Consider the following 25,028-nt stretch of genomic DNA (forward strand, 5'->3'; position numbering starts at 1 on the left):
TTTAAAATAAACAGATGTAATAGATATAATAATAAGATATAGCAACATCAAAAAAGTAAATCATTCTTACAAAGTTTTGAATGCACTGAAACTGCTCATTACACTTTCGTTGTCACTTTTATCAATTATTGATGATAAAAATGTATTTCTCATTAGTTTTTGTTTTTCAAATTATTATAAATCCTCCACTTAGTAAATTGATGATACTGTATCAAAATCCATTGAAACCTTTGGCTTCAATAATTATGAATCACATTTTTAATGTAAATTTAATTCTATTTGCTTGGAATTATATCCATACTAGACTGATTATGCTCCTGGATTATAATTTGAACGATCAGTTGTGGGAAATGCTAGTGACTTCGAATATACTTATTACTTAACTTTCTTATTCAATATAATTGTTTATTGAGCAGGTGTCTAAAATTGAGGGTTATTATTCTACTGTACAAACATGGGAGGCATTTTGTAATTGGAGTGGATTTTATAAGTTATAGTTACTAAATATATATTTTAAAATAATGATAGTGATAATGAACATTTTCCGTTATCTATTTACTTACCAATTAATTGAAATAAATTTTGTGGTTTCTAATGTGGAAATTTATAAGAAATTAATTTCTTTTAAATTACATTATACTTTAACAAATATATTCAATCAGAAATAGTGATTTAAAAAAATAATTGTCGCTCCACTTTAAGAATTATATTATTATATTATAATTTCAATAAACAGTTAAAATGCCTGACTTTAATGCTTTGTAGCCTCCAAGTGTTTTGCCATTTTCCCATACACCACCTGAATAACTTAACCATACTTTTTCCTAGATTATTGATTAGGCTTCTATACATACAGCTACTGCTAGAAAATTATTACTAGATCTTCCAAACTAACATCCTGGTCTAGCATCCTGTGCCTAATATTGGATCTTCTGTGTGAAATTTGAGTTATGTGCATCATCTTTTGGTCTCGCAACTGAGCGTCTAAATCAAGCATTTTCACACAAAGCGCAACCTGTTGAAACTTTGAAATAGACTCAGAAGTATCTCAATTAAATAGCCATAAAAAGCGATTTTGCAGCAGAAATTCTACCGAAAATCGAAAAAAATTAAGTTTTTTAATAAAGTTAAACACTAATGAAAAAAGGAGCAGAATATGTTGAGAATATTAAAGAAGATATGTCTGAATACTATTAAGGAAGAGAATAACAGGAAAAATACGTATTTGAGTAAGATGGGCGGGAAATTGTATAGATTTTAGGTAGTGTTGGCGGCAGTGTAGAGGAATTTATTGGCTACGAGTGACTGATGGAATTATTGGATAAGCAGAAAAAATTATTTTAATTAATCTAAAAATTTAAGATTATAATATATTATATATTTCATATTATTGAGAAATTATTATTTTAGTTTGCAGTCGTTGATAAATCTATAAAACTAAAAAATAATATATGCTTATATTTGGGACTTTAAGGATTAATTAAAAATAATGTAAAGATTAATTACGCTTATTTTCATTAATTTTATTCATATTCTATTACATAAATTTAATATTATTGTATATAAATTATTCCCTTTATTTTATGACTTTTAAAATGATATTTGTTACTTTTGGTATTACAAAATGTAACCAAATATATAAATAACTATTATATTCACTTAGAATATTATATATTAATTTCTTTATTACAAAATTATTTATTTTATATTAACTAGAAAATACTTCTAATTATTTTCATAAACTTGTTATTATATTTTTCAACTAGGAAAGGAAATCCTATATATAAATTATGGTTTATTTAGAATTAGTTATAAAAAGTTGTAACTATTAAATTTGGTTTACAAAAGTTATGGAAACTTAAATCGTTGTAAATTAAATAATAAGAATATTGTTTATTAAGTATGCATTTTTATATTTTGATATAAAACATTAAATAGCTATTGTTATTGAGCCCAGAACAAAGAACTACTAAGTAACTTAATTATTTAGAATAATTCTTTTAATCACTAAAATCTTAAAATGAAAATAATTATTTAAGGCTATAGTATAAACATCAGTATATAATTTGTCTGCCACTTAAACTTAATATGACTTATACTTTTTCTAAATCTGAGAGGGTTTGCATACTGGGTTAATAGGTACTAATAAAATTTTAATTTTTGACTAACTAAATCATTTTAAACAACAAGATTGATATTTATTCAAAAATTAAAATTAATCTTACTAGTAATTAAATAGATTGTGTTATTACTTAATTTAGAATCTTTGTAGAAATTATAGCAATTTAATATTTTAAATATATAATAGACTCAGAGCACTTCTTTAAGATAATTTAAAACTTGAGTTAGATCTTTGTGATAGCATTCACATAAAGCCTACTTAAGATCTTTGTCATTTTCACTAGAAATAACTCCATAAACCCACATACCAGTCGCTTTAGCTCCTTATAAACCTGGCAATGAATCTTCAAACACAGCTGATTCTTTTAAGTTTCCACTAATTCTGTTTAAACATTCTAAGTATACTGTTGGGTCAGGTTTTGATTTTCCAACCTCTTCACAAGTCACTAGACAATCGCTTAATTGCTTAAGTTCTGGGTGTACTTTGAATACAAGATCAAACATTTTCCTACCAGTAGCCGTGGCAATACCAATTTTCTTTCCTTTTTATTTTAATAATCTGAGAAGTTCCATAGCACCATCAATAAATGGGCATTGCGCATAAACCTTTCCTGTAAGTTCATAAAAATCTGCCAACATTACTGCTTCATCAGATTGAAGTTAAAATTACTATTTCAAAAATTTCATATAATCTATACCACTGAGACCTGCGATTTAATTTTCAAAATCACTTCTTTTGTAGTTTTCAACACCGTGCTTAATCATTAAATCTCTATCGATAGTAGGAGCATGTTATGCGGAATTAAATAGAGTACCATCAAAATCAAAAACAAAATATTACACAGATTTTAGAAACTCCATTTGCAGAATTCAAATTATAATTAATATAGTATTATTATATTTTAATACATAGTTCACTAAAAAGTTTCAGGGAAAACAGCAAAAATAAATTAAGAAAATGGTAGAGCAAATTCGTCAATTTATAAAATATTTTACAAGTAAAGTTTTAGAGTCTCTTTTACATGTCTTGTCGGTGAAAGGTTATACATTGATTCTTTATTAATAAATGGCAAAAAAAATTCTAAATCTTAATAATCGCTATCTAATCCAGTAAGTTTTTAATCAAAAATATCATTTAAGAGTTATAGTTTTTCTTTTTGCTAGAACCTGAAAAGGATTTCACCCAGTATCGCCAATTTAAGGTCGTAATTATTAATATTGAAAATCATTTTCATACCCTACTACAATCCGGCCTCTTGAGATATAATTATAGCAGAGATTGATGCTCGCAAATCTTTAAGGATGCCTGACTCCAGACTCTAGACAAAGTCAGATTTAATTGGCTAACACTCTGCTTATTAGTAGAAAAATAATATTTAAGAATTTAGTGTTTTAAAATATTTCTTAAAACTCATAAGCTGTTTAATAGACTAATTATCAACATTATAATTTGGATCATTTAATAAATAAAAAGTAAGGTCTTTAAATGAATCATTGCTAAGAAAGTTAACCTATTAATGTAGATATTCTGATATATCCTTTATTTATAAATGAATCAATACTAATAGTTTTACAAAAAGCTTTTGAAACTAAGAAGTATCTTATTATGCTGAAATAAGGAAGGCAAATATGCTTATATCTAATTAGGCTGCTTAATATAATAATATATCATGCTTACTTGTGTATACTTCCCGTAACTGTGTAATTTACTTTGTAAAGCAATGTAAATTGGCTTCTTCAATACTATAAAAATTATATTTAGGTGTAATTTCCTAAAAATGAAGTGCTCTAGAGGCTGGTAAATCAACAATATCTTAACCTAAGATATCAAAAATAAAATCCATTTTAATAAATATACTATTATATACTATATTAATTGATAAATTAATCAAAAAATTCATTTTATATTCACAAAATCATTATCTCTCTCTGAATGAATTTAAAAACTACATTTCCATACTGTTACTAGCTACAGCAGCGATATTATCAATTGCGAAGTCGTTAGTTTAATATAGTAAATCACAATTAATGATCTTTAACTTTAACCAATTTATAAACTCTATATCTATTTTAACTCCTTTATAGTGTTTTTCTTCGCAATAAGGAAAAGCTTCTCTTTCTTTGATCCCACTAAAATAAACAAAAATTTAAGCTAAATTATCTTCTATAATATTGATATTAATGATAAATAATGTCCCATCTATTTATTTTTCATTAATCATTTACTGGGTTGCTTATTCTCCATCCGTCCTAATAAGAATAACGCGATTAAGTTTTTATTCTCTTTCTATTGTAACAGTATGATTTTCATATGAAAACAAGTTATCTGTGAAAATAAATGAAAAATCCCCTTCAACGCATACCTTATGATTGTCCATGATTTTTTGACAATAATCACTGGCTTTCTAAAGATATTAAAAAAGCTCACCGTTTATAGAAATATTGCGAATGGCTTAATTTTATTATTTCTTACATGAATATCGCTAATCAGTTGTTTTTCTTAATAATTAAATATACGAGTCCCTAGGATGCAAAAGGGCCAATGCTTAAATCGGATCATATGGATCTGGAAGTTAAATATTTTTAACTTTGTATATTAATGAATGGGAAATAGCTATAACTGTTGAAAACTGTTATTTTTAATCTATTATAACAATAGTAGAATCAAAAGATGAAGGAGCATCTATATAATATGCTAATGGCTTAATAAGATTCTTATGGGAGTTAAAATACTCACTAGGAGGAGTAAGTAGCTGGGAACCCTTGAAATTCAAGGTTTAAGAAATATGATGTCTTTGTAGTTGCATTATTAACATATAAATATACTTATATAATAAATCATATTTATCAAGATAATCTATTTCAAGATTATACTAAATTATATAGCAATAAGTATATAATTTTAAAAATCCACCATTCTAAATTTTACCATTTCACTAAAATCAATGGAGTCTCGCGAAGATTTAGTATTCATTGCCCAGTTAAACGAAAACGCTGAACGTTATGAGGATATGATCGAAACAATGAAGAAAATTATATCATTAGGCGAAGAGCTTAACGATAAGGAACGTAACCTTCTCTCTGTTGCATATAAGAACATCATTGGCCCCCGTCGTGCTGCTTGGAGAATTGTCTCTACGATTGAGACTCGTGAGAAAGGTCGTACCAAACCTTCTTCTGCTAGAATCGAATATGTCACTGGTTACAGAGTTAAGATCGAAGAAGAACTCAAGGCTTACTGCAACGATGTATTATCCCTCATTGATAACAAATTTATCCCTACTTGCACTGAAACCACCGCCAAAGTATTCTATTATAAGATGAAGGGTGATTACTTCCGTTATCTTGCTGAATTTACCCAGAAGGATGACAGGAAAGCTCATGCCAACTAGTCTCTCGAAGCCTACAAAGCTGCTACCTAGATTGCTGAACAACTTAATCCTACTGATCCCATCAGACTCGGTCTCGCCCTTAACTATTCTGTATTTTATTATGAAATTATGAATGATTCTGAGAAGGCTTGTGAACTTGCTAGGACTGCTTTCGACGCTGCTATCAATGACCTTGACAAGTTATCCCAGGATGCTTATAAGGATGCCACTCTTATCATGTAACTTCTCCGTGATAACCTTAACCTTTGGATCAACGAAGACCATGTTGAAGGCAATGAGGAAGAAAACCAGTGAGGTTTGCTATGATTCAAATTATAATTATTTCACTTAACATTTAGTGCTTATACAGCAGCTGAAATATGTTTTTTCATTTAGTCCATCTCTTAATTCTTCTGTTAAATTAATTCATTTTACTGTTAGATAATAGATTCCAACTCTTTAACTTTGTTGCTTAATTCAACTTAAGTGAGTAGTTAGGCACTAGCATCAATTGCTGATAATTAAATAGCAGAGTTTTTAGCATGATTTTATGGTTCAGTATCACCATTAAACATAATTCTTTATATAGTAACCAAATCAGCATCAGCCATGGTACCCTACAATAACCTAGCAACCTATTGTTATTCATCATGACGTTATCTCATGACTGTACTGTAATTATCTTAAATACATCTTTTCTAAGCTCTCAATTGCGCAATTTCCAACTTTAATGATTCAATTATTCTCTTCTACATCTAGTTTTCATTTTAACTTTCTTAAGATCTTGTGTTTTATTAATCTAACTACGATTAGAGTTAATTCATCTAAGATTTAAGACAAGAAAAAATATCTTCTTAACCAGCAGATATGAGAATATCATGCTATGTCTACCCTTATTATTAAGGCATAACTGAATGATTTTAAAAAACAGATAATTGGTCCTATGTAAGAGTTTAATGAGGGTTTGGCGACTATTGAACTTCTCCAATTTAGGAAATATCAATACCTAATTAAACATTGTCTATGCATTATTTTTACTATTACAAATAATCTAAACTTAACCCATCATCTTATACGAGTGTCTAAGATTCTATCAGAGATTCACCTTGATATTTTGATTTAAGATTCTTTATTTATTATTCTAAATCGTTACGCCGCTGTTAAGTATTATTTTATGTATATGTTAAAATTTTAGACTAAAGCTGACGACCTATAGAATTTGAGCGTAGTTAAGATGCAGATCTTTTTGACTATGATGATGTATGCATGATTAGGGAAGGGCGGAATAATTTAATATAATATAAAGATATAAAAGAGTGTAAACATGTTCTTTTCTTTTTCCGTTTCAATATGTCGAGGTTCAATTCATCAGGTGGTAACTTTAGAGGTGGTAATAGTAAATTCTAACCTAGAGATGATGGCCAAATGATAGATTCTTTACGTTTTATTCGTACTATAATTACTAAAGAAAAAGACTTAGCTTTAATGGAATGTTTAGATTAATCTAAAGTACCTAGATTTAATGCATCTATTCAGAGCAAAGGTTAATAAATGGGTGTTGTTGATGATGTTTTAGGACCCATAGCCAGACATTTTATTGTAATGAAACCTCAACCTGGGATATCAATTTCTTCTCTAAAAGAAGGATCTGTATTTTAACTAGGTGAAGGTGCTCTACTGAGTATTGACAAATTTTTGCCATAGCCTACTGTTTCTAAAGCAAAGAAGGCCACTAAACCAACATTCAAAGGAAAAACTAATGATAGAAGCGGAAGTTTCAGTAGAGGCGGTAACGATAGACCCCAAGGCGGATTTAATAGAGGAGGTAGTGAAAGACCGTAGGGCGGATTTAATAGAGGTGGAAGTAATGACAGACCTCAAGGAAACTTTAGCAGAGGAGGCGATAGACCCCAAGGTGGATTTAGAGGAGGAAACGACAGACCTCAGGGTGGATTTAGAGGTAACGATAGAGGCAACGATAGAGGTGGCCGCTTTGAAAGAAGATGATATTCCTTATTTTTCATAATATATACTTAATTAAAAACTCTATTTTTAATCACCTATATATATTTATTTATCTAATTTATAAAAACCAAAATATGACAAAATTCATTCAGATCCTATTTTGTACTGAGTAGTGTAAAAAATTATCTTAAAACCATCGTAGCCGTAAATACCTCAAATTATTTACTTTATTGGCAGTTTCCCTCTTGTTTTGTATTAATTTAGTTGGTGTTATTGTTTAGTTTTTTTATTTAAAGTAACATATATTTTCAGGTATCCTATTTGGGGTATACTGCTATTTAATGCTTCTTTCGGCTGTTAATTACTTTATGACTGCATTTCTAGATCCTGGCTCAATTTCACGTGATGCACCTCAATTAGATAGATCCTGTGTTCTTTGCTAAAAAATTAAACCTATGCGTTCGCATCACTGCTCACAATGCTAAAAGTGTATATTAAAAATGGACCATCATTGTCCATGGGTTTAATAATGTGTTGGGTATAATAATTACGGATAATTTTTTACTCTAATGCTTTTTTCATCATTTACTATGATATATTCATTCATTGTAATGTTGATTTAACTTCTTCTTTAAATATTTTACTTTAAAGTACAAATAGGTTAAAGTTTGGTGTTTATTATTATTTCAACAATTTCACTAGTTATAACTGGCTGTTTCGGATTCATTACGAGTAAGCTATTCTTCTTCCATGTGCATTTAATAAAACGGAATTTGACTACTATTGAGTTTTATGAACTTTAAGCAGCTAAAAAATTAGATTCAGAAACAATTAATTATTATGATAAAGGGCATAAGTCAAATTTCAGAGAAATTATTCCTTATCCTGTATTAATGTTTATTCCAGGTTGCAGAATAAAACCTTTATATAATCCATATTTTTCATTCGATTATAGAACAAATAGAGAACTTAAAAGCTAGGTTTAGGTACATGAGAAACGACCAGTATCATAATAAACTATGAATGCAGATACTTAACTAAACAAAACTGATAATAATTAAAGGCGGAAAGTTCTACCTCCAATTCGAAAATTAGATGAAACTAAAACGTTATCTCTGGATATTGAAACGTAAGTTACCAACTACACTGGTTAAATATTGCCATCTAGTATACAATAGTGAAATAATTCAAACGTGTATTTTCTCTTCATCAAAATTTGACTTTTATTATTACTTAAATACCTTTTTAATTACAAACAACTCAAGGAAGCATACAAAAGAATAAAAAAAGTAACACAAAAATTAATAACTATAGAGAAGGCGAAAAAGCATAATAATAACTAACGAAAGTAAACGTTTTACAATCATAGATATTGAATAATAAATTTCTTTTTATTTTTAAGGAAATAATTCGGAACACAAAAAATAATAAAGACCAGACGGGCCAAGTTGATTGAAGAATAAGAAAATACTTCTCATACAAATAAATCTATTAACGCTATAAATACCTAGAAATATATATGTACCAGATATAAAATTAATTATAGATATTCCTAATATGCTTAAAAGGTATTATTTCTTCTTACAAATATTTATTTTCTAAGAAAATATCATTGATAAAACATCTATTACTTAAAAATACAATACTATATAAATAATGTGATACGATTTATTCATAGTCTATTATAAAAAGTCATATTGGTTACTATCAAAAGCTGCCAAGCCTGTTAACTATTAAACTGATCCTAATAAAACAGCAATAGTAGCACCTTTTTTAAATTCTATAGTTTAGTATTTAAAACAATGAAAGAGTGAAAAATCCGATAAGCCCTCATCAATTTCGACTTATCTAAGTTTAGTATTAAAAACTACTAAAAATGCTGTCAACAGTGAATGTAGTACTAACATAAATTTATAGTGTAAGTAATATTTTACTATTAATAGATTGCATAATGAGCAAAAAAAAATCGAAACTAAAATCGAAGTTTAAAACTATAGTGATATATTTTTGTCAGATTTTGGATATTATGCAGATATTATTATAGGCTGCAACGTTATTTAAATTTGAATGAGACCACCTTAAATTAATTTTTAAAAGGCAAGATGTAATGGATTTATAGGGAAAAGAAAAACTGAAAATGATAACAGTGATGAAAGAATAAATGAAAAAATAACTATATATGGTTTTGAATAAAATTTAGTAATACTAGGTAACATCAAAGAACCAACAAATTAACCCAATATATGGAATATAGAAAGGAACATATCAACTGTATATGAAATATCTTAGTTAAATAGGTAGCGTTAGAGAAATATTTAGTTATATAATTACAAAAATATTCCATATTAGATCCCATTAATCCAGGTAATAGTATATGAATAAATAGTAGACTTATCAGATTTAATCATTATTATAAAAAATAAAAAAAATATGATATTGTTGAATATAATAATATAAAAATCAATTCAAATAAGTCTTTATTATTATGAACTTTATTTCGCTTTATAAACCTCATAACAAATCCCAAATATAAATCTCACCAAAGCTAAAATAAAAAAGATAGACATAAGAATCAAATATGTAAGCGAATAACCATAAAGATAAACTACAAAATGAATAAAAGCCAATACAAATAAAGATAAATCAAGGTAGAAGCCCAAAGATGTTTTGTTAAAAAAAGCTAACTATGCAGAAAGCATTATGGTAACATTAAACATGAATAAAAAATATGTATAGGTGGTAGAAATCGGATATCCTCTATACCCATCGATATTGGATGAAGCTACAGTTATAGAAAGGGCAATTACTAAAATAACTTAAAATATTTATACAAACAAGCTAATTAAAACACTATTATTAGATTGTTCAAAAAGTGAATGACATGATTATTTACGTTAAAGTGTTAATAAAAGCTATTTTGTAAAAGTTGATAATATTTACTTTGAACCCATGATTTACTTTTCATATAATTTATTATAAATATATGATAATAATATTTTCGGCAATTGAATGTAGATTACGTCAAAAATAAATTAATTCAAAGAGTCACATGATCCTACTATTTTATTTGACTATATTATAAGTTTATCTGCTAAATAGTAACTTGATTGCTGGCTAAATCCGTTAATACCTGCAATATTTGTATCGTCAGCTTTAAACAGATTCAATAACACATTTATTACATTGTATTAGCTAAATAAAGAACTTACTCCAAAGTTTTTATCACTAAAACTTCACATTATGGCATTTTCTTTACTAAATGCTTCTATTTCTGGAGAGTTACGAATTGAAATTTTAACATTCTTGACATTATTTGAAGATCTTGGAATTGACTCAATCACCGCAGGCTTGCTAGCTATCTAAACATTTAACATACAAGAAGTATAATTAGGTATACTGCTTATAAAATAGTCTTAAAATTGTATTCATTCCGACATGAAAAAGGAAATACTTTAATGTCTCACAGCAATAATTTAAAAAACTCCTTAGTTAGATGCTGAATCAATGAAAAATTTACTTGAATTAATATAAAATTTAAAGTGAGAGAATATTTCTTCATTAACATTAGTCGCAGCCTTGGCATTCACATTCATCGTCTTCTTCTTCGAATTCTTCACATCCGCAATTAGATTCTTATTCATCACAAAAACTTTCTTCAACTGGTTGATCGTTGCAGTTGCACTCGAGGCAGCAGTCACAAGGTTAGTAGCATTGGCCACTATAGCAACAGTCGCAACCTTTTTAATTAGTACATTAATGAGTTGGAATACCATTTTTCATAATATAATCAGTTAAAAGCTTGTTTTCCGCACGAAGAGTTTCAACCTCAGTTTGCATTGAAATAGTAGCATCAGATAGCTTTTTCATATGATCATTGACATGATCAATGAACTTATTAAGGTTTGTCTGAGTAACTCTATTCTCTAATTCAAGATCAATAATTTGTGTTTCAAGTTCCTCTTCAACTTTAGATTTTTGAAGCTACGATGCCTAAAGATCAATAGCGTTAAATTATGGTGCTTAGTAACTCATTGATGATTTCGACAATTATGAAAAGTTCAAGGAACTATTTTTCTTGCTAGATATATTCTACCTAATATCTTTCATCATATCGAAAAGAGTTTTGGTTTGGGACATGTTGATAAATGGAGTGGTTGCACATAATTTGATATATCAGTATATAATATTTATATTTAAAAAATTAGTTTCACTTTTTACCCCATTTATAGTCAGAAAGCACCTACTCAGGATTCACAACAAACTCCATTTTGGCCATCACAGATTTAATTTCTCCATAATTACAGATCAACCACTCAACAGTCTCTATATATTAAAAGTTACCTCCAACTTCTTCAGCAAGTAAGTTAGGAGCAAAAATAATAGCTAAGTTATTAGCATTCATCATGTTCACACTACTTTCCAAGTTAACACACTCTAAAATTTATAGCACAAAAATTAGTAAAATAAAACGCTCTAAATCAACGTTTTCAACGAGCTTTTATACCACAAATTCAGAATTTTTACTTAATGATATCTCTTTAACTATAGTTTCATCCAAGACTTTCACTTCTAACTATCTTAAAAACTACTTAATAAGTGAACAAATGACCTCTGTTGGCATCGATTCGAGTGATAACCCATGGTTGGCTTCGAGAGACTTTATTGCTGCTTGTAGTGAGCCAAAGTCTGGCGATGTTCTGAAAATTCCGATCGTCTTAGCTCGTTATTGAATTATTTTTTATGCATTCTAAATGAAGATTGGGACAGAACAGTTTTCTGCATTTAGAAGTACTTTAAGATCTATACCAAACAGCTTTTCAGAATTTTTAGGCTTAAACAGTGTCGTAGTTTTTGTCTTAAGATCATTTCCAAAGTCTTTAAATTTTTCATCAATTTTAGATTCTTTAACTTTCTAACCAACTTCTTAGAAAGTTTACTTTGTCTATTCTCCAAACTTTTGGAATCCATCTTTGGTACTTTTACTAAATTTAGAGAAGAAATCTTTGGTTTTATTAGCGAATTCATTTTCTGGCTTCTAGTCAGACATTTTGATTTAATGAAATAGAAGTATTATTATATATATTTTTAATAATTTTTGGAATGGCATAAATCTCATATAAAAGTAATCTTAAAATTTAAAGTAAAGAGATTATATAATATTATTTAAATATATATTATTGAGAATGCTGCATCAGGACTTGGGCGAATGCCCTATTTGCTGTGATCCATATACGGATATTAGCCAAGCAGAATTTTATTTTTGCCCTTGTAAGTTTTAATTTTGTGGAATGTGTAAAGCTTAGCTTTTATGTTGCCCTAATTGTCGTCGGATTTTTGATGATTATGAAGAAATTATACCTAATCCTTTTTTAAGATATAGTTATAAAGAATTAAATGATTTAAAAGTTAAAAATAATCGTCTTGTACGACTAAATCATCATTTAGATGGAGATTTATCCGCTTTTGGAGAGATTGTTTAATAAATTTGTTTAGGAGCCACAACTCTTATATTATTTAAGAACTAAGATGATGCAATGGATTTTGCTAAATCTGTGAATGGGGTAATTATCAAAAATGTAAAATATTTAGCATAAATTGGTTTTTCCTCTTTTTGCAACTCTATAGTAAAACGAACTGAGTGTTAAGTTGAGAATTGTATGTATGTTCACACATGGATTCCAGGGGAACTTTTGTATAACAAAACTTAAATCAAGGAAATGATGATAGCCGGGCGGGTGCCATTTAATTTCAAATGCAAAACCTGCGATACAGTACCGCCTAGCTTGGCGAAAGCAATACCTATGGCTGACAGGATCGGAAAGTTCAGCCCAGATGTTCAGTCTGCTATTCGCTCTTGGGCCCTGGAATGAAAATCGCTTATTATATTAAATCTATACAAAAGTATTTTCGCCATTTGACGTATCCCTTCCACAATGTTCTAGCTACTTCTAGCTGAGGCCATTATTGGTATCGATTTAGGCACCACATATTCTTGCGTTGCAGTATCAAGAGGAGGGTAGGTTGATATTATACCCAACGAAATCGGTAACCGTATCACCCCCTCATATGTAGCGTTCACCGAGGAAGGAGAGCGCCTTGTCGGTGATGCCGCCAAAAACTAGGCTTCTCTCAATCCAGAAAATACAATCTTTGATATTAAGCGCCTCATTGGCCGTCGTTTTAACGATGCCTCTGTGAAGAAGGATTTACCCCACTTGCCATACAAGGTCGTCAACATTGATAACAAACCGATCGTCGAAGTTCGTGAGATAGACCCTAAAACCAAGAAGGCAGAGATTAAGTAGTACTCTCCTGAACAGATATCTGCCTTCATCCTTATTAAGATGAAGTAGATTGCGGAGGAGTACCTTGGCGAGACAGTCACCAAAGCAATTGTAACCGTTCCTGCATACTTTTCGGATGCTCAGCGTTCTGCCACTAAAGATGCAGGTCGAATTGCTGGACTCGAGATTATTCGTATTATTAACGAGCCAACAGCAGCATCTCTTGCTTTCGGTGTCGATAAAAAAGGTGAACGGACTATTTTGACATATGATCTTGGTGGTGGTACTTTTGATGTGTCTATCCTTTAGATAGAGAACGGTGTATTCGAAGTGCTTGCTACCAACGGAGATACCCATTTAGGAGGCGAGGATTTTGATCAACGCATTATCGACCACTTTGTTCAAATTTTCAAATAGAAAAACGGCATAGATCTCAGAAAGCCAGAGCACAGACGCTTGTATTCTCGCCTTAAACGTGAGACCGAAAATGCAAAGCGCGTTCTCTCCACCCAACAGATGACCAAACTGGAGATGGAGAACTTTTACGACGGCAAAGATTTTTCCGAGACCCTTACTCGCGCTAAGTTCGAGGAACTCAACAACGATCTTTTCAAAAAGACAATGGATCCAGTTGCTAATGTTCTCAAGGATGCCAAGCTATAGAAGTCAGATATTGATGAAATTGTTCTCGTGGGAGGCTCAACTAGGATCCCTAAGATTCAAGCCCTGCTCAAGGATTTCTTCAATAAAGTCCCTAATAATTCCATCCATCCCGATGAGGCTGTCGGTGCGGGAGCTGCTATTTAAGCTGCCGCCCTCTCTGGGTCCAACGAGCATGACATTCTGCTTATCGACGTTACTCCTCTCACCCTCGGTATTGAGACCGTAGGTGGTGTCATGACACCAATCATTGAGCGCAACTCCTACATCCCAATCAAAAAGTCCAAGACCTTTTCTACTGTATAGGATGGACAGACGATGGTTAATATTACTGTTTACGAGGGCGAACGCTCCATGGTTAAGGACAATAACCTTCTCGGCAACTTTGAATTGGAAGGTATTCCCGCCGCTCCCCGTGGTCAACCACAAATCGAGGTTACTTTTGAGCTAGACGCGAATGGTATGCTAACTGTTTCTGCAGTAGAGAAAGGATCTGGTTAAGAAAATGAGATTGTTATCAAGAATGATCGTAACCGACTTTCCGAAGAAGAAATTGAACGTCTCATTCGTGAGGCCGAGGAGAACGCAGACGAAGACAAAAAGATCAGAGAAACTGTAGAATTGAAGAACCAGTTCTAAGCAGCTATCTATGATGTAAAGAGCAAGCTCAATTCTGAGAACGATAAAAATATCCTCGATTCCGTTTCGGACGAGGACAAGGATGTACTCGATGAAGCTATTGAAGAAGCCGAGGCCTGGATGATGGAGAATGAGGAAGCCGCCAAAGAGGACTTTGAAGCCGCCATTGAAAAGTTCCAGACCAGCACCTAGTCAATTATGCGTAAGTATACCAAGGGTTCTGCCTCTGCGCAAACCGAGGTCGACGATGATTTTGATCTTAATGACGAACTTTGACTGAAGTTAATATTTCACTATGTTTTCACATTCTCCATACCACCTACAATGTTCTCCAGCTCTATAATTCCCAGCCCTAACTACTAGTCGTCAACATTTTATTCGCCTTATGCTGTGATTTCGATATGGAGCGTTGGCTCAGAATCGAACTGGGATGGAATACTGCATATGACTTCTTACTAGAACCGACCAATCAGGCTGTCCGATACGAAGTCGTGTCCAAATTGATTTTATGGGGCATTTGCTGGGTGCTAAGAACCGGAATATCCTTATGATCCATCAAATTCCGTGGCGAAATGACCTGGAGAAATTATTCTAAATATTCGAAGCTATGCACGCAAACTTCTAAAAAATAGTCCTTTCCGCACTTGTTAATGAACTGGATGCATGGCTAACGTGGATAAATATCTAAGTATGTGACCATCTACCTCAGTCTCTTATATTAGTTATTTCCTAGGCTTTTCTAACCTACCCGCCGCGTTGAGCTAATTTTATGGAGACGAAATCCACTAGTTGCGATCTAGAGTATTTCCTCTCTATAGAGATAATTCAGTTAGTATGAGTTGGTTTCCGCTTATATTTTAAAATGTAGTTATGATTTCTAAGAAATTAGTGCTTTCACCAAAATACGCCGTTAGAGGAGAAATAAATTTTAAGTATATTGCATCTGTGAATTATTCAGAAGAGTCGCTACCTATAGGAATTTCATACGCTTGAATTAGTTGTTTTGTAAGAGATGACATTAAACCCTTAGTATTTATTAAATAAATATAGGAATGATATATTAAAATGAAAGTAATAACTAATAATCAAAAAGTGTTACAAATGAAACTTTCCCCTATTTCTTTAAAGATTCAACATGTTATGTCACCTCATAGTAGAACTATTTAGAGATCGCTATCTAAGGCGATGCCAACTTAGTATGATTATAATTATTAACTTAATACTGGTAAGTTTGGATAAAAATATATATAAAGCACCTAGTCTAATAGTCTGGAATCATTTATGCTTTAACCGAATGTGGTAGAGTAAAAGTTTATTGATCAATAACGATCTGAATCACTTCTAAAAATCGAAAACTTTAAACTGAAAGTTAAGGGAGAATAGCAAAAACGTCGAATAGAAGCGGTGAATGCAATCAATAAAATGAAGTATGATGCTCATATTGAAAATAGACGGTGTATCATACAGCTTCTTACCTAAAAGGCAGAACTAGAAGTACCAATATCAGAAATCCTCTCCTCGAAAAAAAAAGTTTATAAATAATGATAATTATGTATTTACTGATATAAAGATACTTCTACTTATGCTTCAAATTTTATCAAACTTTTACTGTTCATCCAATACCTAAATTCAAGTGAACTTTTGTATAACAAAACTTAAATCAAGGAAATGATGATAGCCGGGCGGGTGCCATTTAATTTCAAATGCAAAACCTGCGATACAGTACCGCCTAGCTTGGCGAAAGCAATACCTATGGCTGACAGGATCGGAAAGTTCAGCCCAGATGTTCAGTCTGCTATTCGCTCTTGGGCCCTGGAATGAAAATCGCTTATTATATTAAATCTATACAAAAGTATTTTCGCCATTTGACGTATCCCTTCCACAATGTTCTAGCTACTTCTAGCTGAGGCCATTATTGGTATCGATTTAGGCACCACATATTCTTGCGTTGCAGTATCAAGAGGAGGGTAGGTTGATATTATACCCAACGAAATCGGTAACCGTATCACCCCCTCATATGTAGCGTTCACCGAGGAAGGAGAGCGCCTTGTCGGTGATGCCGCCAAAAACTAGGCTTCTCTCAATCCAGAAAATACAATCTTTGATATTAAGCGCCTCATTGGCCGTCGTTTTAACGATGCCTCTGTGAAGAAGGATTTACCCCACTTGCCATACAAGGTCGTCAACATTGATAACAAACCGATCGTCGAAGTTCGTGAGATAGACCCTAAAACCAAGAAGGCAGAGATTAAGTAGTACTCTCCTGAACAGATATCTGCCTTCATCCTTATTAAGATGAAGTAGATTGCGGAGGAGTACCTTGGCGAGACAGTCACCAAAGCAATTGTAACCGTTCCTGCATACTTTTCGGATGCTCAGCGTTCTGCCACTAAAGATGCAGGTCGAATTGCTGGACTCGAGATTATTCGTATTATTAACGAGCCAACAGCAGCATCTCTTGCTTTCGGTGTCGATAAAAAAGGTGAACGGACTATTTTGACATATGATCTTGGTGGTGGTACTTTTGATGTGTCTATCCTTTAGATAGAGAACGGTGTATTCGAAGTGCTTGCTACCAACGGAGATACCCATTTAGGAGGCGAGGATTTTGATCAACGCATTATCGACCACTTTGTTCAAATTTTCAAATAGAAAAACGGCATAGATCTCAGAAAGCCAGAGCACAGACGCTTGTATTCTCGCCTTAAACGTGAGACCGAAAATGCAAAGCGCGTTCTCTCCACCCAACAGATGACCAAACTGGAGATGGAGAACTTTTACGACGGCAAAGATTTTTCCGAGACCCTTACTCGCGCTAAGTTCGAGGAACTCAACAACGATCTTTTCAAAAAGACAATGGATCCAGTTGCTAATGTTCTCAAGGATGCCAAGCTATAGAAGTCAGATATTGATGAAATTGTTCTCGTGGGAGGCTCAACTAGGATCCCTAAGATTCAAGCCCTGCTCAAGGATTTCTTCAATAAAGTCCCTAATAATTCCATCCATCCCGATGAGGCTGTCGGTGCGGGAGCTGCTATTTAAGCTGCCGCCCTCTCTGGGTCCAACGAGCATGACATTCTGCTTATCGACGTTACTCCTCTCACCCTCGGTATTGAGACCGTAGGTGGTGTCATGACACCAATCATTGAGCGCAACTCCTACATCCCAATCAAAAAGTCCAAGACCTTTTCTACTGTATAGGATGGACAGACGATGGTTAATATTACTGTTTACGAGGGCGAACGCTCCATGGTTAAGGACAATAACCTTCTCGGCAACTTTGAATTGGAAGGTATTCCCGCCGCTCCCCGTGGTCAACCACAAATCGAGGTTACTTTTGAGCTAGACGCGAATGGTATGCTAACTGTTTCTGCAGTAGAGAAAGGATCTGGTTAAGAAAATGAGATTGTTATCAAGAATGATCGTAACCGACTTTCCGAAGAAGAAATTGAACGTCTCATTCGTGAGGCCGAGGAGAACGCAGACGAAGACAAAAAGATCAGAGAAACTGTAGAATTGAAGAACCAGTTCTAAGCAGCTATCTATGATGTAAAGAGCAAGCTCAATTCTGAGAACGATAAAAATATCCTCGATTCCGTTTCGGACGAGGACAAGGATGTACTCGATGAAGCTATTGAAGAAGCCGAGGACTGGATGATGGAGAATGAGGAAGCCGCCAAAGAGGACTTTGAAGCCGCCATTGAAAAGTTCCAGACCAGCACCTAGTCAATTATGCGTAAGTATACCAAGGGTTCTGCCTCTGCGCAAACCGAGGTCGACGATGATTTTGATCTTAATGACGAACTTTGACTGAAGTTAATATTTCACTATGTTTTCACATTCTCCATACCACCTACAATGTTCTCCAGCTCTATAATTCCCAGCCCTAACTACTAGTCGTCAACATTTTATTCGCCTTATGCTGTGATTTCGATATGGAGCGTTGGCTCAGAATCGAACTGGGATGGAATACTGCATATGACTTCTTACTAGAACCGACCAATCAGGCTGTCCGATACGAAGTCGTGTCCAAATTGATTTTATGGGGCATTTGCTGGGTGCTAAGAACCGGAATATCCTTATGATCCATCAAATTCCGTGGCGAAATGACCTGGAGAAATTATTCTAAATATTCGAAGCTATGCACGCAAACTTCTAAAAAATAGTCCTTTCCGCACTTGTTAATGAACTGGATGCATGGCTAACGTGGATAAATATCTAAGTATGTGACCATCTACCTCAGTCTCTTATATTAGTTATTTCCTAGGCTTTTCTAACCTACCCGCCGCGTTGAGCTAATTTTATGGAGACGAAATCCACTAGTTGCGATCTAGAGTATTTCCTCTCTATAGAGATAATTCAGTTAGTATGAGTTGGTTTCCGCTTATATTTTAAAATGTAGTTATGATTTCTAAGAAATTAGTGCTTTCACCAAAATACGCCGTTAGAGGAGAAATAAATTTTAAGTATATTGCATCTGTGAATTATTCAGAAGAGTCGCTACCTATAGGAATTTCATACGCTTGAATTAGTTGTTTTGTAAGAGATGACATTAAACCCTTAGTATTTATTAAATAAATATAGGAATGATATATTAAAATGAAAGTAATAACTAATAATCAAAAAGTGTTACAAATGAAACTTTCCCCTATTTCTTTAAAGATTCAACATGTTATGTCACCTCATAGTAGAACTATTTAGAGATCGCTATCTAAGGCGATGCCAACTTAGTATGATTATAATTATTAACTTAATACTGGTAAGTTTGGATAAAAATATATATAAAGCACCTAGTCTAATAGTCTGGAATCATTTATGCTTTAACCGAATGTGGTAGAGTAAAAGTTTATTGATCAATAACGATCTGAATCACTTCTAAAAATCGAAAACTTTAAACTGAAAGTTAAGGGAGAATAGCAAAAACGTCGAATAGAAGCGGTGAATGCAATCAATAAAATGAAGTATGATGCTCATATTGAAAATAGACGGTGTATCATACAGCTTCTTACCTAAAAGGCAGAACTAGAAGTACCAATATCAGAAATCCTCTCCTCGAAAAAAAAAGTTTATAAATAATGATAATTATGTATTTACTGATATAAAGATACTTCTACTTATGCTTCAAATTTTATCAAACTTTTACTGTTCATCCAATACCTAAATTCAAGTGAACTTTTGTATAACAAAACTTAAATCAAGGAAATGATGATAGCCGGGCGGGTGCCATTTAATTTCAAATGCAAAACCTGCGATACAGTACCGCCTAGCTTGGCGAAAGCAATACCTATGGCTGACAGGATCGGAAAGTTCAGCCCAGATGTTCAGTCTGCTATTCGCTCTTGGGCCCTGGAATGAAAAACTAAGTAATAACGTATAATAATAAGTAAAACAAAGTAATATTTTATATAAATATGTATAACATCTCACAAAAGATTTCATTCTTCCTATTTTTCTTTACTATGTTTTTTCCTTTCTAAAATATCCGCATATAGTTTTTACTTATATTCTTCAACCGAAAGCTTAATATTATCGCTAACGGGTATTTTAAATATATTAGCAGTTGTTTCCGTTTCTTCTTATCTAAACTATGCTACATAAGGATGGTTTAATGCTTACTCAATTGTCAAACGTTATTATGGATTGAAGTGTAACATCCCCTAAATTAAATCTAATGCTTCAGATGTCGCTTTAGGGAATATTTCCTTCAAATTTCTTTACTTTGGTTGAGGTATCTATTCTAGCATAGATGCTGCATATGGACTTTTCAATGAATCAATATCATCTTTAGTAGGCTTTCCAGTGACCTATAAAACCAAATCAATTTGATTTGTTGCTGAACTTCCGGGAAATAGTGGTCTGCCGCTAATCATTTCTCCTAAAATACATCCTAAAGCCCAAATATCTACAGGTTTATCGTACGCCGGCGAACCTAATAATAATTCAGGTGGTCTATACCATCTAGTAGCGACATAATCGGTATAAACTGGTTTTTAACCAGCTTAGCCATCTTCCTCTTATAAACTTCTAGCTAAACCAAAGTCTGCAATCTTTATAGTACAAGCAGAATTGATCAGGCAATTACTAGGCTTTAAGTCTCTATGCAAAAGGGCACCAGAATGTAAATATTTCATAGATTTAAGGATTTGGTAAAATATATATTGCTTATGGGCATCTTACAGCATTCCAGCTTGGATAACATGATGAAGATCCGATTCCATAAAGTCAAAAACCAAATAAAGATCCATTCCATTTTCTGCTTTCATAACATTCTGCAGCTTGATTATATTTTCATGGCTAAATAAATTTAAAAACATAACCTCTCTATATGTCCTTTGAGCATCTTATTCATTCTAAAAAGCCTAAAATATTTTTTTAAGAGCTACTAATTCTCCGGTCTTTCTATTTTTAGCTTTCCATACTATACCATATGCTCCTTTACCAACTTTATGAATTAACTCATATCTCTTAAGTACATGTTTTTCTACTTCAGGATCTTTGCTCATTGGTTATTTTGCGGAAAGGTCTTTAAATCAATATGGTATATAATATAAAAATACTACATAATTGAAAAATATATGATTATTATATATATAATATTTAATATTAATTGATTTCTTTTTTTGTTTCCACTCCACGTGCCGAATGTCCAATATATTCAAAGTTGGTTCTGTAGTCGTCATCCTCCAAGGTCGTCAAGCTGGAAAGAAAGCTGTGGTCATTAGCTTAAATGCTGGTCACGTTCTTGTCGCTGGAATGAACACTTTCCCTAAGGCTGTTCTTCCTTCTCATACTGTTAAACAGGCTGAGAAACGCTCTAAGTTTACTACTTTTGTTAAGAGCTATAATCCTAAACATCTTATGCCTACACGTTATACTCACAAACACACCCTTTAACAGTAAGTTAAGACTGATATGCTCAAGGATAAGGCTCAAAAGGAAAAAGCTGTAAAGAAAATTTAGGAAGCTTTTGAATCCGATTTCTTAGGTGGTAGCGACAGCTGGTTATTCAAGAAATTACCTTTCTGATTTAATAATGTTGTTTTTGATATATTTTCTAAATACTTTAATCTATAAAAGTGTAGATATAATTCAAGAATTAAAAAATACTCATTAATAATAAATATAACTGATTTAAAATAAGATAATCAAAAATTAATCATTTAACTTCAATGGGCTTACCAAATTCAGTTGAAGTACCAGAGTGAAGCTTGTTGATTCTTTCAACGTTGTACTTAGGGGTGGAGATAACCTTGACACGAGTGATCATGATGTCACGAACAGCAAAATTCTTTTTGGCAGCTTCCATAATAGAAGTGTTAATGCTTTTATTGGCAAGACCAGTCATAAGTTTGTGGCAATCAAGATCCTTGATGCTAGAGTGCATGGTCTCAAGCATGGCCTTACGTACTAAGTTGAGCTCGGAAGTCTTAGCATAACAGTTGGATTTCTTAATATTTTTAGATTTAGCAGTGAAACCAGTGGCAAAAACGCGGAGAACATAACCATCCTTGGTAGTAACATCTTAGGTGCAGCTAATGTGAGAACAACCCTTCTTAAACAAAGACTGTTCATAGTGGCGGACAACCTAATAACCAGCAAAATCAGTGAGGCATTTTGAATCAGCACAAGAGACAATCTTGAAGTTGAAGTTTGAAGTACCATTTTGAGTTTCATTTTCAGCAAGATCTCCAAGGTTTGCTTTGACAATGCGACCTTTTACTACTTCAGTAGAAACACGCATACCTGAAGTTTTAGTGACAACGGTTTAACCCATATCGGATTTTTTGAAAAGAGTCGGGGCTTAAACGTCATACCATTCTTTTCTGAGGAAAGGATCAGGTTTCGCACGTTGAACTATCTTCTTCTTCTTGTTAGAGTTGTTGCCAATAGCCATCCACGTGGAGTGGAAATTCTAATTAAAAATTAACTATTAATGTTTTATACATATATTATTATAAAAATAATATTATTAAAGAATATTTTATTATATTTCTATTTAATGAAATAAATGTATATTGATTTTCGCCATTTGACGTATCCCTTCCACAATGTTCTAGCTACTTCTAGCTGAGGCCATTATTGGTATCGATTTAGGCACCACATATTCTTGCGTTGCAGTATCAAGAGGAGGGTAGGTTGATATTATACCCAACGAAATCGGTAACCGTATCACCCCCTCATATGTAGCGTTCACCGAGGAAGGAGAGCGCCTTGTCGGTGATGCCGCCAAAAACTAGGCTTCTCTCAATCCAGAAAATACAATCTTTGATATTAAGCGCCTCATTGGCCGTCGTTTTAACGATGCCTCTGTGAAGAAGGATTTACCCCACTTGCCATACAAGGTCGTCAACATTGATAACAAACCGATCGTCGAAGTTCGTGAGATAGACCCTAAAACCAAGAAGGCAGAGATTAAGTAGTACTCTCCTGAACAGATATCTGCCTTCATCCTTATTAAGATGAAGTAGATTGCGGAGGAGTACCTTGGCGAGACAGTCACCAAAGCAATTGTAACCGTTCCTGCATACTTTTCGGATGCTCAGCGTTCTGCCACTAAAGATGCAGGTCGAATTGCTGGACTCGAGATTATTCGTATTATTAACGAGCCAACAGCAGCATCTCTTGCTTTCGGTGTCGATAAAAAAGGTGAACGGACTATTTTGACATATGATCTTGGTGGTGGTACTTTTGATGTGTCTATCCTTTAGATAGAGAACGGTGTATTCGAAGTGCTTGCTACCAACGGAGATACCCATTTAGGAGGCGAGGATTTTGATCAACGCATTATCGACCACTTTGTTCAAATTTTCAAATAGAAAAACGGCATAGATCTCAGAAAGCCAGAGCACAGACGCTTGTATTCTCGCCTTAAACGTGAGACCGAAAATGCAAAGCGCGTTCTCTCCACCCAACAGATGACCAAACTGGAGATGGAGAACTTTTACGACGGCAAAGATTTTTCCGAGACCCTTACTCGCGCTAAGTTCGAGGAACTCAACAACGATCTTTTCAAAAAGACAATGGATCCAGTTGCTAATGTTCTCAAGGATGCCAAGCTATAGAAGTCAGATATTGATGAAATTGTTCTCGTGGGAGGCTCAACTAGGATCCCTAAGATTCAAGCCCTGCTCAAGGATTTCTTCAATAAAGTCCCTAATAATTCCATCCATCCCGATGAGGCTGTCGGTGCGGGAGCTGCTATTTAAGCTGCCGCCCTCTCTGGGTCCAACGAGCATGACATTCTGCTTATCGACGTTACTCCTCTCACCCTCGGTATTGAGACCGTAGGTGGTGTCATGACACCAATCATTGAGCGCAACTCCTACATCCCAATCAAAAAGTCCAAGACCTTTTCTACTGTATAGGATGGACAGACGATGGTTAATATTACTGTTTACGAGGGCGAACGCTCCATGGTTAAGGACAATAACCTTCTCGGCAACTTTGAATTGGAAGGTATTCCCGCCGCTCCCCGTGGTCAACCACAAATCGAGGTTACTTTTGAGCTAGACGCGAATGGTATGCTAACTGTTTCTGCAGTAGAGAAAGGATCTGGTTAAGAAAATGAGATTGTTATCAAGAATGATCGTAACCGACTTTCCGAAGAAGAAATTGAACGTCTCATTCGTGAGGCCGAGGAGAACGCAGACGAAGACAAAAAGATCAGAGAAACTGTAGAATTGAAGAACCAGTTCTAAGCAGCTATCTATGATGTAAAGAGCAAGCTCAATTCTGAGAACGATAAAAATATCCTCGATTCCGTTTCGGACGAGGACAAGGATGTACTCGATGAAGCTATTGAAGAAGCCGAGGACTGGATGATGGAGAATGAGGAAGCCACCAAAGAGGACTTTGAAGCCGCCATTGAAAAGTTCCAGACCAGCACCTAGTCAATTATGCGTAAGTATACCAAGGGTTCTGCCTCTGCGCAAACCGAGGTCGACGATGATTTTGATCTTAATGACGAACTTTGACTGAAGTTAATATT

General features: G+C 33.3%; 25 protein-coding genes and 1 pseudogene across 25 annotated transcripts; 13 read left to right on the forward strand and 13 right to left on the reverse strand. All coding sequences in view use genetic code 6, as the record gives it.

Annotated features, from left to right (window-relative positions):
- Nucleotides 1-60: 60 nt before the first annotated feature.
- On the reverse strand, nucleotides 61-465 carry SS50377_23501 (uncharacterized protein; the record flags this gene model as incomplete). Its single annotated transcript, XM_067907366.1, has 1 exon — nucleotides 61-465. One exon carries the CDS (start codon nucleotides 463-465, stop codon nucleotides 61-63), a length of 405 nt encoding a protein of 134 aa, XP_067764340.1.
- A 276-nt stretch (nucleotides 466-741) lies between these two features.
- SS50377_23502 (uncharacterized protein) lies at nucleotides 742-1,305 on the forward strand (the record flags this gene model as incomplete). Its single annotated transcript, XM_067907367.1, has 1 exon — nucleotides 742-1,305. The coding sequence occupies one exon, from the start codon at nucleotides 742-744 to the stop codon at nucleotides 1,303-1,305; it is 564 nt and encodes a 187-aa protein (XP_067764341.1).
- A 1,005-nt stretch (nucleotides 1,306-2,310) lies between these two features.
- SS50377_23503 (Beta-phosphoglucomutase) lies at nucleotides 2,311-2,982 on the reverse strand (the record flags this gene model as incomplete). Its single annotated transcript, XM_067907368.1, has 1 exon — nucleotides 2,311-2,982. One exon carries the CDS (start codon nucleotides 2,980-2,982, stop codon nucleotides 2,311-2,313), a length of 672 nt encoding a protein of 223 aa, XP_067764342.1.
- Nucleotides 2,983-3,035: 53 nt separating this feature from the next.
- SS50377_23504 (uncharacterized protein) lies at nucleotides 3,036-3,965 on the reverse strand (the record flags this gene model as incomplete). Its single annotated transcript, XM_067907369.1, has 1 exon — nucleotides 3,036-3,965. One exon carries the CDS (start codon nucleotides 3,963-3,965, stop codon nucleotides 3,036-3,038), a length of 930 nt encoding a protein of 309 aa, XP_067764343.1.
- Nucleotides 3,966-4,037: 72 nt separating this feature from the next.
- On the reverse strand, nucleotides 4,038-4,928 carry SS50377_23505 (uncharacterized protein; the record flags this gene model as incomplete). Its single annotated transcript, XM_067907370.1, has 1 exon — nucleotides 4,038-4,928. The coding sequence occupies one exon, from the start codon at nucleotides 4,926-4,928 to the stop codon at nucleotides 4,038-4,040; it is 891 nt and encodes a 296-aa protein (XP_067764344.1).
- A 138-nt stretch (nucleotides 4,929-5,066) lies between these two features.
- On the forward strand, nucleotides 5,067-5,807 carry SS50377_23506 (14-3-3 protein; the record flags this gene model as incomplete). The annotated part of the gene is made up of 1 exon (XM_067907371.1): nucleotides 5,067-5,807. One exon carries the CDS (start codon nucleotides 5,067-5,069, stop codon nucleotides 5,805-5,807), a length of 741 nt encoding a protein of 246 aa, XP_067764345.1.
- Nucleotides 5,808-5,836: 29 nt separating this feature from the next.
- On the reverse strand, nucleotides 5,837-6,760 carry SS50377_23507 (uncharacterized protein; the record flags this gene model as incomplete). The annotated part of the gene is made up of 1 exon (XM_067907372.1): nucleotides 5,837-6,760. The coding sequence occupies one exon, from the start codon at nucleotides 6,758-6,760 to the stop codon at nucleotides 5,837-5,839; it is 924 nt and encodes a 307-aa protein (XP_067764346.1).
- Nucleotides 6,761-6,842: 82 nt separating this feature from the next.
- Nucleotides 6,843-7,499, forward strand: SS50377_23508 (Nucleolar GAR1-like protein; the record flags this gene model as incomplete). The annotated part of the gene is made up of 1 exon (XM_067907373.1): nucleotides 6,843-7,499. The coding sequence occupies one exon, from the start codon at nucleotides 6,843-6,845 to the stop codon at nucleotides 7,497-7,499; it is 657 nt and encodes a 218-aa protein (XP_067764347.1).
- A 92-nt stretch (nucleotides 7,500-7,591) lies between these two features.
- SS50377_23509 (Palmitoyltransferase) lies at nucleotides 7,592-8,638 on the forward strand (the record flags this gene model as incomplete). Its single annotated transcript, XM_067907374.1, has 1 exon — nucleotides 7,592-8,638. One exon carries the CDS (start codon nucleotides 7,592-7,594, stop codon nucleotides 8,636-8,638), a length of 1,047 nt encoding a protein of 348 aa, XP_067764348.1.
- Nucleotides 8,639-8,644: 6 nt separating this feature from the next.
- SS50377_23510 (Sugar transporter family protein) lies at nucleotides 8,645-9,865 on the reverse strand (the record flags this gene model as incomplete). Its single annotated transcript, XM_067907375.1, has 1 exon — nucleotides 8,645-9,865. One exon carries the CDS (start codon nucleotides 9,863-9,865, stop codon nucleotides 8,645-8,647), a length of 1,221 nt encoding a protein of 406 aa, XP_067764349.1.
- A 57-nt stretch (nucleotides 9,866-9,922) lies between these two features.
- On the reverse strand, nucleotides 9,923-10,408 carry SS50377_23511 (Transmembrane domain-containing protein; the record flags this gene model as incomplete). Its single annotated transcript, XM_067907376.1, has 1 exon — nucleotides 9,923-10,408. One exon carries the CDS (start codon nucleotides 10,406-10,408, stop codon nucleotides 9,923-9,925), a length of 486 nt encoding a protein of 161 aa, XP_067764350.1.
- A 58-nt stretch (nucleotides 10,409-10,466) lies between these two features.
- On the forward strand, nucleotides 10,467-11,000 carry SS50377_23512 (uncharacterized protein; the record flags this gene model as incomplete). The annotated part of the gene is made up of 1 exon (XM_067907377.1): nucleotides 10,467-11,000. The coding sequence occupies one exon, from the start codon at nucleotides 10,467-10,469 to the stop codon at nucleotides 10,998-11,000; it is 534 nt and encodes a 177-aa protein (XP_067764351.1).
- A 12-nt stretch (nucleotides 11,001-11,012) lies between these two features.
- Nucleotides 11,013-11,594, reverse strand: SS50377_23513 (uncharacterized protein; the record flags this gene model as incomplete). The annotated part of the gene is made up of 1 exon (XM_067907378.1): nucleotides 11,013-11,594. One exon carries the CDS (start codon nucleotides 11,592-11,594, stop codon nucleotides 11,013-11,015), a length of 582 nt encoding a protein of 193 aa, XP_067764352.1.
- Nucleotides 11,595-11,664: 70 nt separating this feature from the next.
- Nucleotides 11,665-12,504, reverse strand: SS50377_23514 (RhoGAP domain-containing protein; the record flags this gene model as incomplete). Its single annotated transcript, XM_067907379.1, has 1 exon — nucleotides 11,665-12,504. One exon carries the CDS (start codon nucleotides 12,502-12,504, stop codon nucleotides 11,665-11,667), a length of 840 nt encoding a protein of 279 aa, XP_067764353.1.
- Nucleotides 12,505-12,640: 136 nt separating this feature from the next.
- On the forward strand, nucleotides 12,641-13,327 carry SS50377_23515 (uncharacterized protein; the record flags this gene model as incomplete). The annotated part of the gene is made up of 1 exon (XM_067907380.1): nucleotides 12,641-13,327. The coding sequence occupies one exon, from the start codon at nucleotides 12,641-12,643 to the stop codon at nucleotides 13,325-13,327; it is 687 nt and encodes a 228-aa protein (XP_067764354.1).
- A 63-nt stretch (nucleotides 13,328-13,390) lies between these two features.
- On the forward strand, nucleotides 13,391-15,316 carry SS50377_23516 (Heat shock protein 70; the record flags this gene model as incomplete). The annotated part of the gene is made up of 1 exon (XM_067907381.1): nucleotides 13,391-15,316. One exon carries the CDS (start codon nucleotides 13,391-13,393, stop codon nucleotides 15,314-15,316), a length of 1,926 nt encoding a protein of 641 aa, XP_067764355.1.
- A 14-nt stretch (nucleotides 15,317-15,330) lies between these two features.
- Nucleotides 15,331-16,059, reverse strand: SS50377_23517 (uncharacterized protein; the record flags this gene model as incomplete). Its single annotated transcript, XM_067907382.1, has 1 exon — nucleotides 15,331-16,059. The coding sequence occupies one exon, from the start codon at nucleotides 16,057-16,059 to the stop codon at nucleotides 15,331-15,333; it is 729 nt and encodes a 242-aa protein (XP_067764356.1).
- A 46-nt stretch (nucleotides 16,060-16,105) lies between these two features.
- SS50377_23518 (uncharacterized protein) lies at nucleotides 16,106-16,585 on the forward strand (the record flags this gene model as incomplete). The annotated part of the gene is made up of 1 exon (XM_067907383.1): nucleotides 16,106-16,585. One exon carries the CDS (start codon nucleotides 16,106-16,108, stop codon nucleotides 16,583-16,585), a length of 480 nt encoding a protein of 159 aa, XP_067764357.1.
- Nucleotides 16,586-16,675: 90 nt separating this feature from the next.
- Nucleotides 16,676-16,861, forward strand: SS50377_23519 (Hypothetical protein; annotated as a pseudogene).
- Nucleotides 16,862-16,924: 63 nt separating this feature from the next.
- Nucleotides 16,925-18,850, forward strand: SS50377_23520 (Heat shock protein 70; the record flags this gene model as incomplete). Its single annotated transcript, XM_067907384.1, has 1 exon — nucleotides 16,925-18,850. The coding sequence occupies one exon, from the start codon at nucleotides 16,925-16,927 to the stop codon at nucleotides 18,848-18,850; it is 1,926 nt and encodes a 641-aa protein (XP_067764358.1).
- Nucleotides 18,851-18,864: 14 nt separating this feature from the next.
- SS50377_23521 (uncharacterized protein) lies at nucleotides 18,865-19,593 on the reverse strand (the record flags this gene model as incomplete). The annotated part of the gene is made up of 1 exon (XM_067907385.1): nucleotides 18,865-19,593. The coding sequence occupies one exon, from the start codon at nucleotides 19,591-19,593 to the stop codon at nucleotides 18,865-18,867; it is 729 nt and encodes a 242-aa protein (XP_067764359.1).
- Nucleotides 19,594-19,639: 46 nt separating this feature from the next.
- Nucleotides 19,640-20,119, forward strand: SS50377_23522 (uncharacterized protein; the record flags this gene model as incomplete). The annotated part of the gene is made up of 1 exon (XM_067907386.1): nucleotides 19,640-20,119. The coding sequence occupies one exon, from the start codon at nucleotides 19,640-19,642 to the stop codon at nucleotides 20,117-20,119; it is 480 nt and encodes a 159-aa protein (XP_067764360.1).
- A 356-nt stretch (nucleotides 20,120-20,475) lies between these two features.
- Nucleotides 20,476-21,543, reverse strand: SS50377_23523 (Mitogen-activated protein kinase; the record flags this gene model as incomplete). The annotated part of the gene is made up of 1 exon (XM_067907387.1): nucleotides 20,476-21,543. The coding sequence occupies one exon, from the start codon at nucleotides 21,541-21,543 to the stop codon at nucleotides 20,476-20,478; it is 1,068 nt and encodes a 355-aa protein (XP_067764361.1).
- Nucleotides 21,544-21,682: 139 nt separating this feature from the next.
- Nucleotides 21,683-22,066, forward strand: SS50377_23524 (Ribosomal protein L27; the record flags this gene model as incomplete). Its single annotated transcript, XM_067907388.1, has 1 exon — nucleotides 21,683-22,066. The coding sequence occupies one exon, from the start codon at nucleotides 21,683-21,685 to the stop codon at nucleotides 22,064-22,066; it is 384 nt and encodes a 127-aa protein (XP_067764362.1).
- A 130-nt stretch (nucleotides 22,067-22,196) lies between these two features.
- Nucleotides 22,197-22,934, reverse strand: SS50377_23525 (Ribosomal protein S3a; the record flags this gene model as incomplete). The annotated part of the gene is made up of 1 exon (XM_067907389.1): nucleotides 22,197-22,934. The coding sequence occupies one exon, from the start codon at nucleotides 22,932-22,934 to the stop codon at nucleotides 22,197-22,199; it is 738 nt and encodes a 245-aa protein (XP_067764363.1).
- Nucleotides 22,935-23,088: 154 nt separating this feature from the next.
- SS50377_23526 (Heat shock protein 70) lies at nucleotides 23,089-25,014 on the forward strand (the record flags this gene model as incomplete). Its single annotated transcript, XM_067907390.1, has 1 exon — nucleotides 23,089-25,014. One exon carries the CDS (start codon nucleotides 23,089-23,091, stop codon nucleotides 25,012-25,014), a length of 1,926 nt encoding a protein of 641 aa, XP_067764364.1.
- Between the last annotated feature and the right edge of the window lie 14 nt (nucleotides 25,015-25,028).

This window comes from Spironucleus salmonicida, chromosome 4 (assembly GCF_000497125.1).
Source record: "Spironucleus salmonicida strain ATCC 50377 chromosome 4, whole genome shotgun sequence".
Lineage (NCBI taxonomy): Eukaryota > Fornicata > Diplomonadida > Hexamitidae > Spironucleus > Spironucleus salmonicida.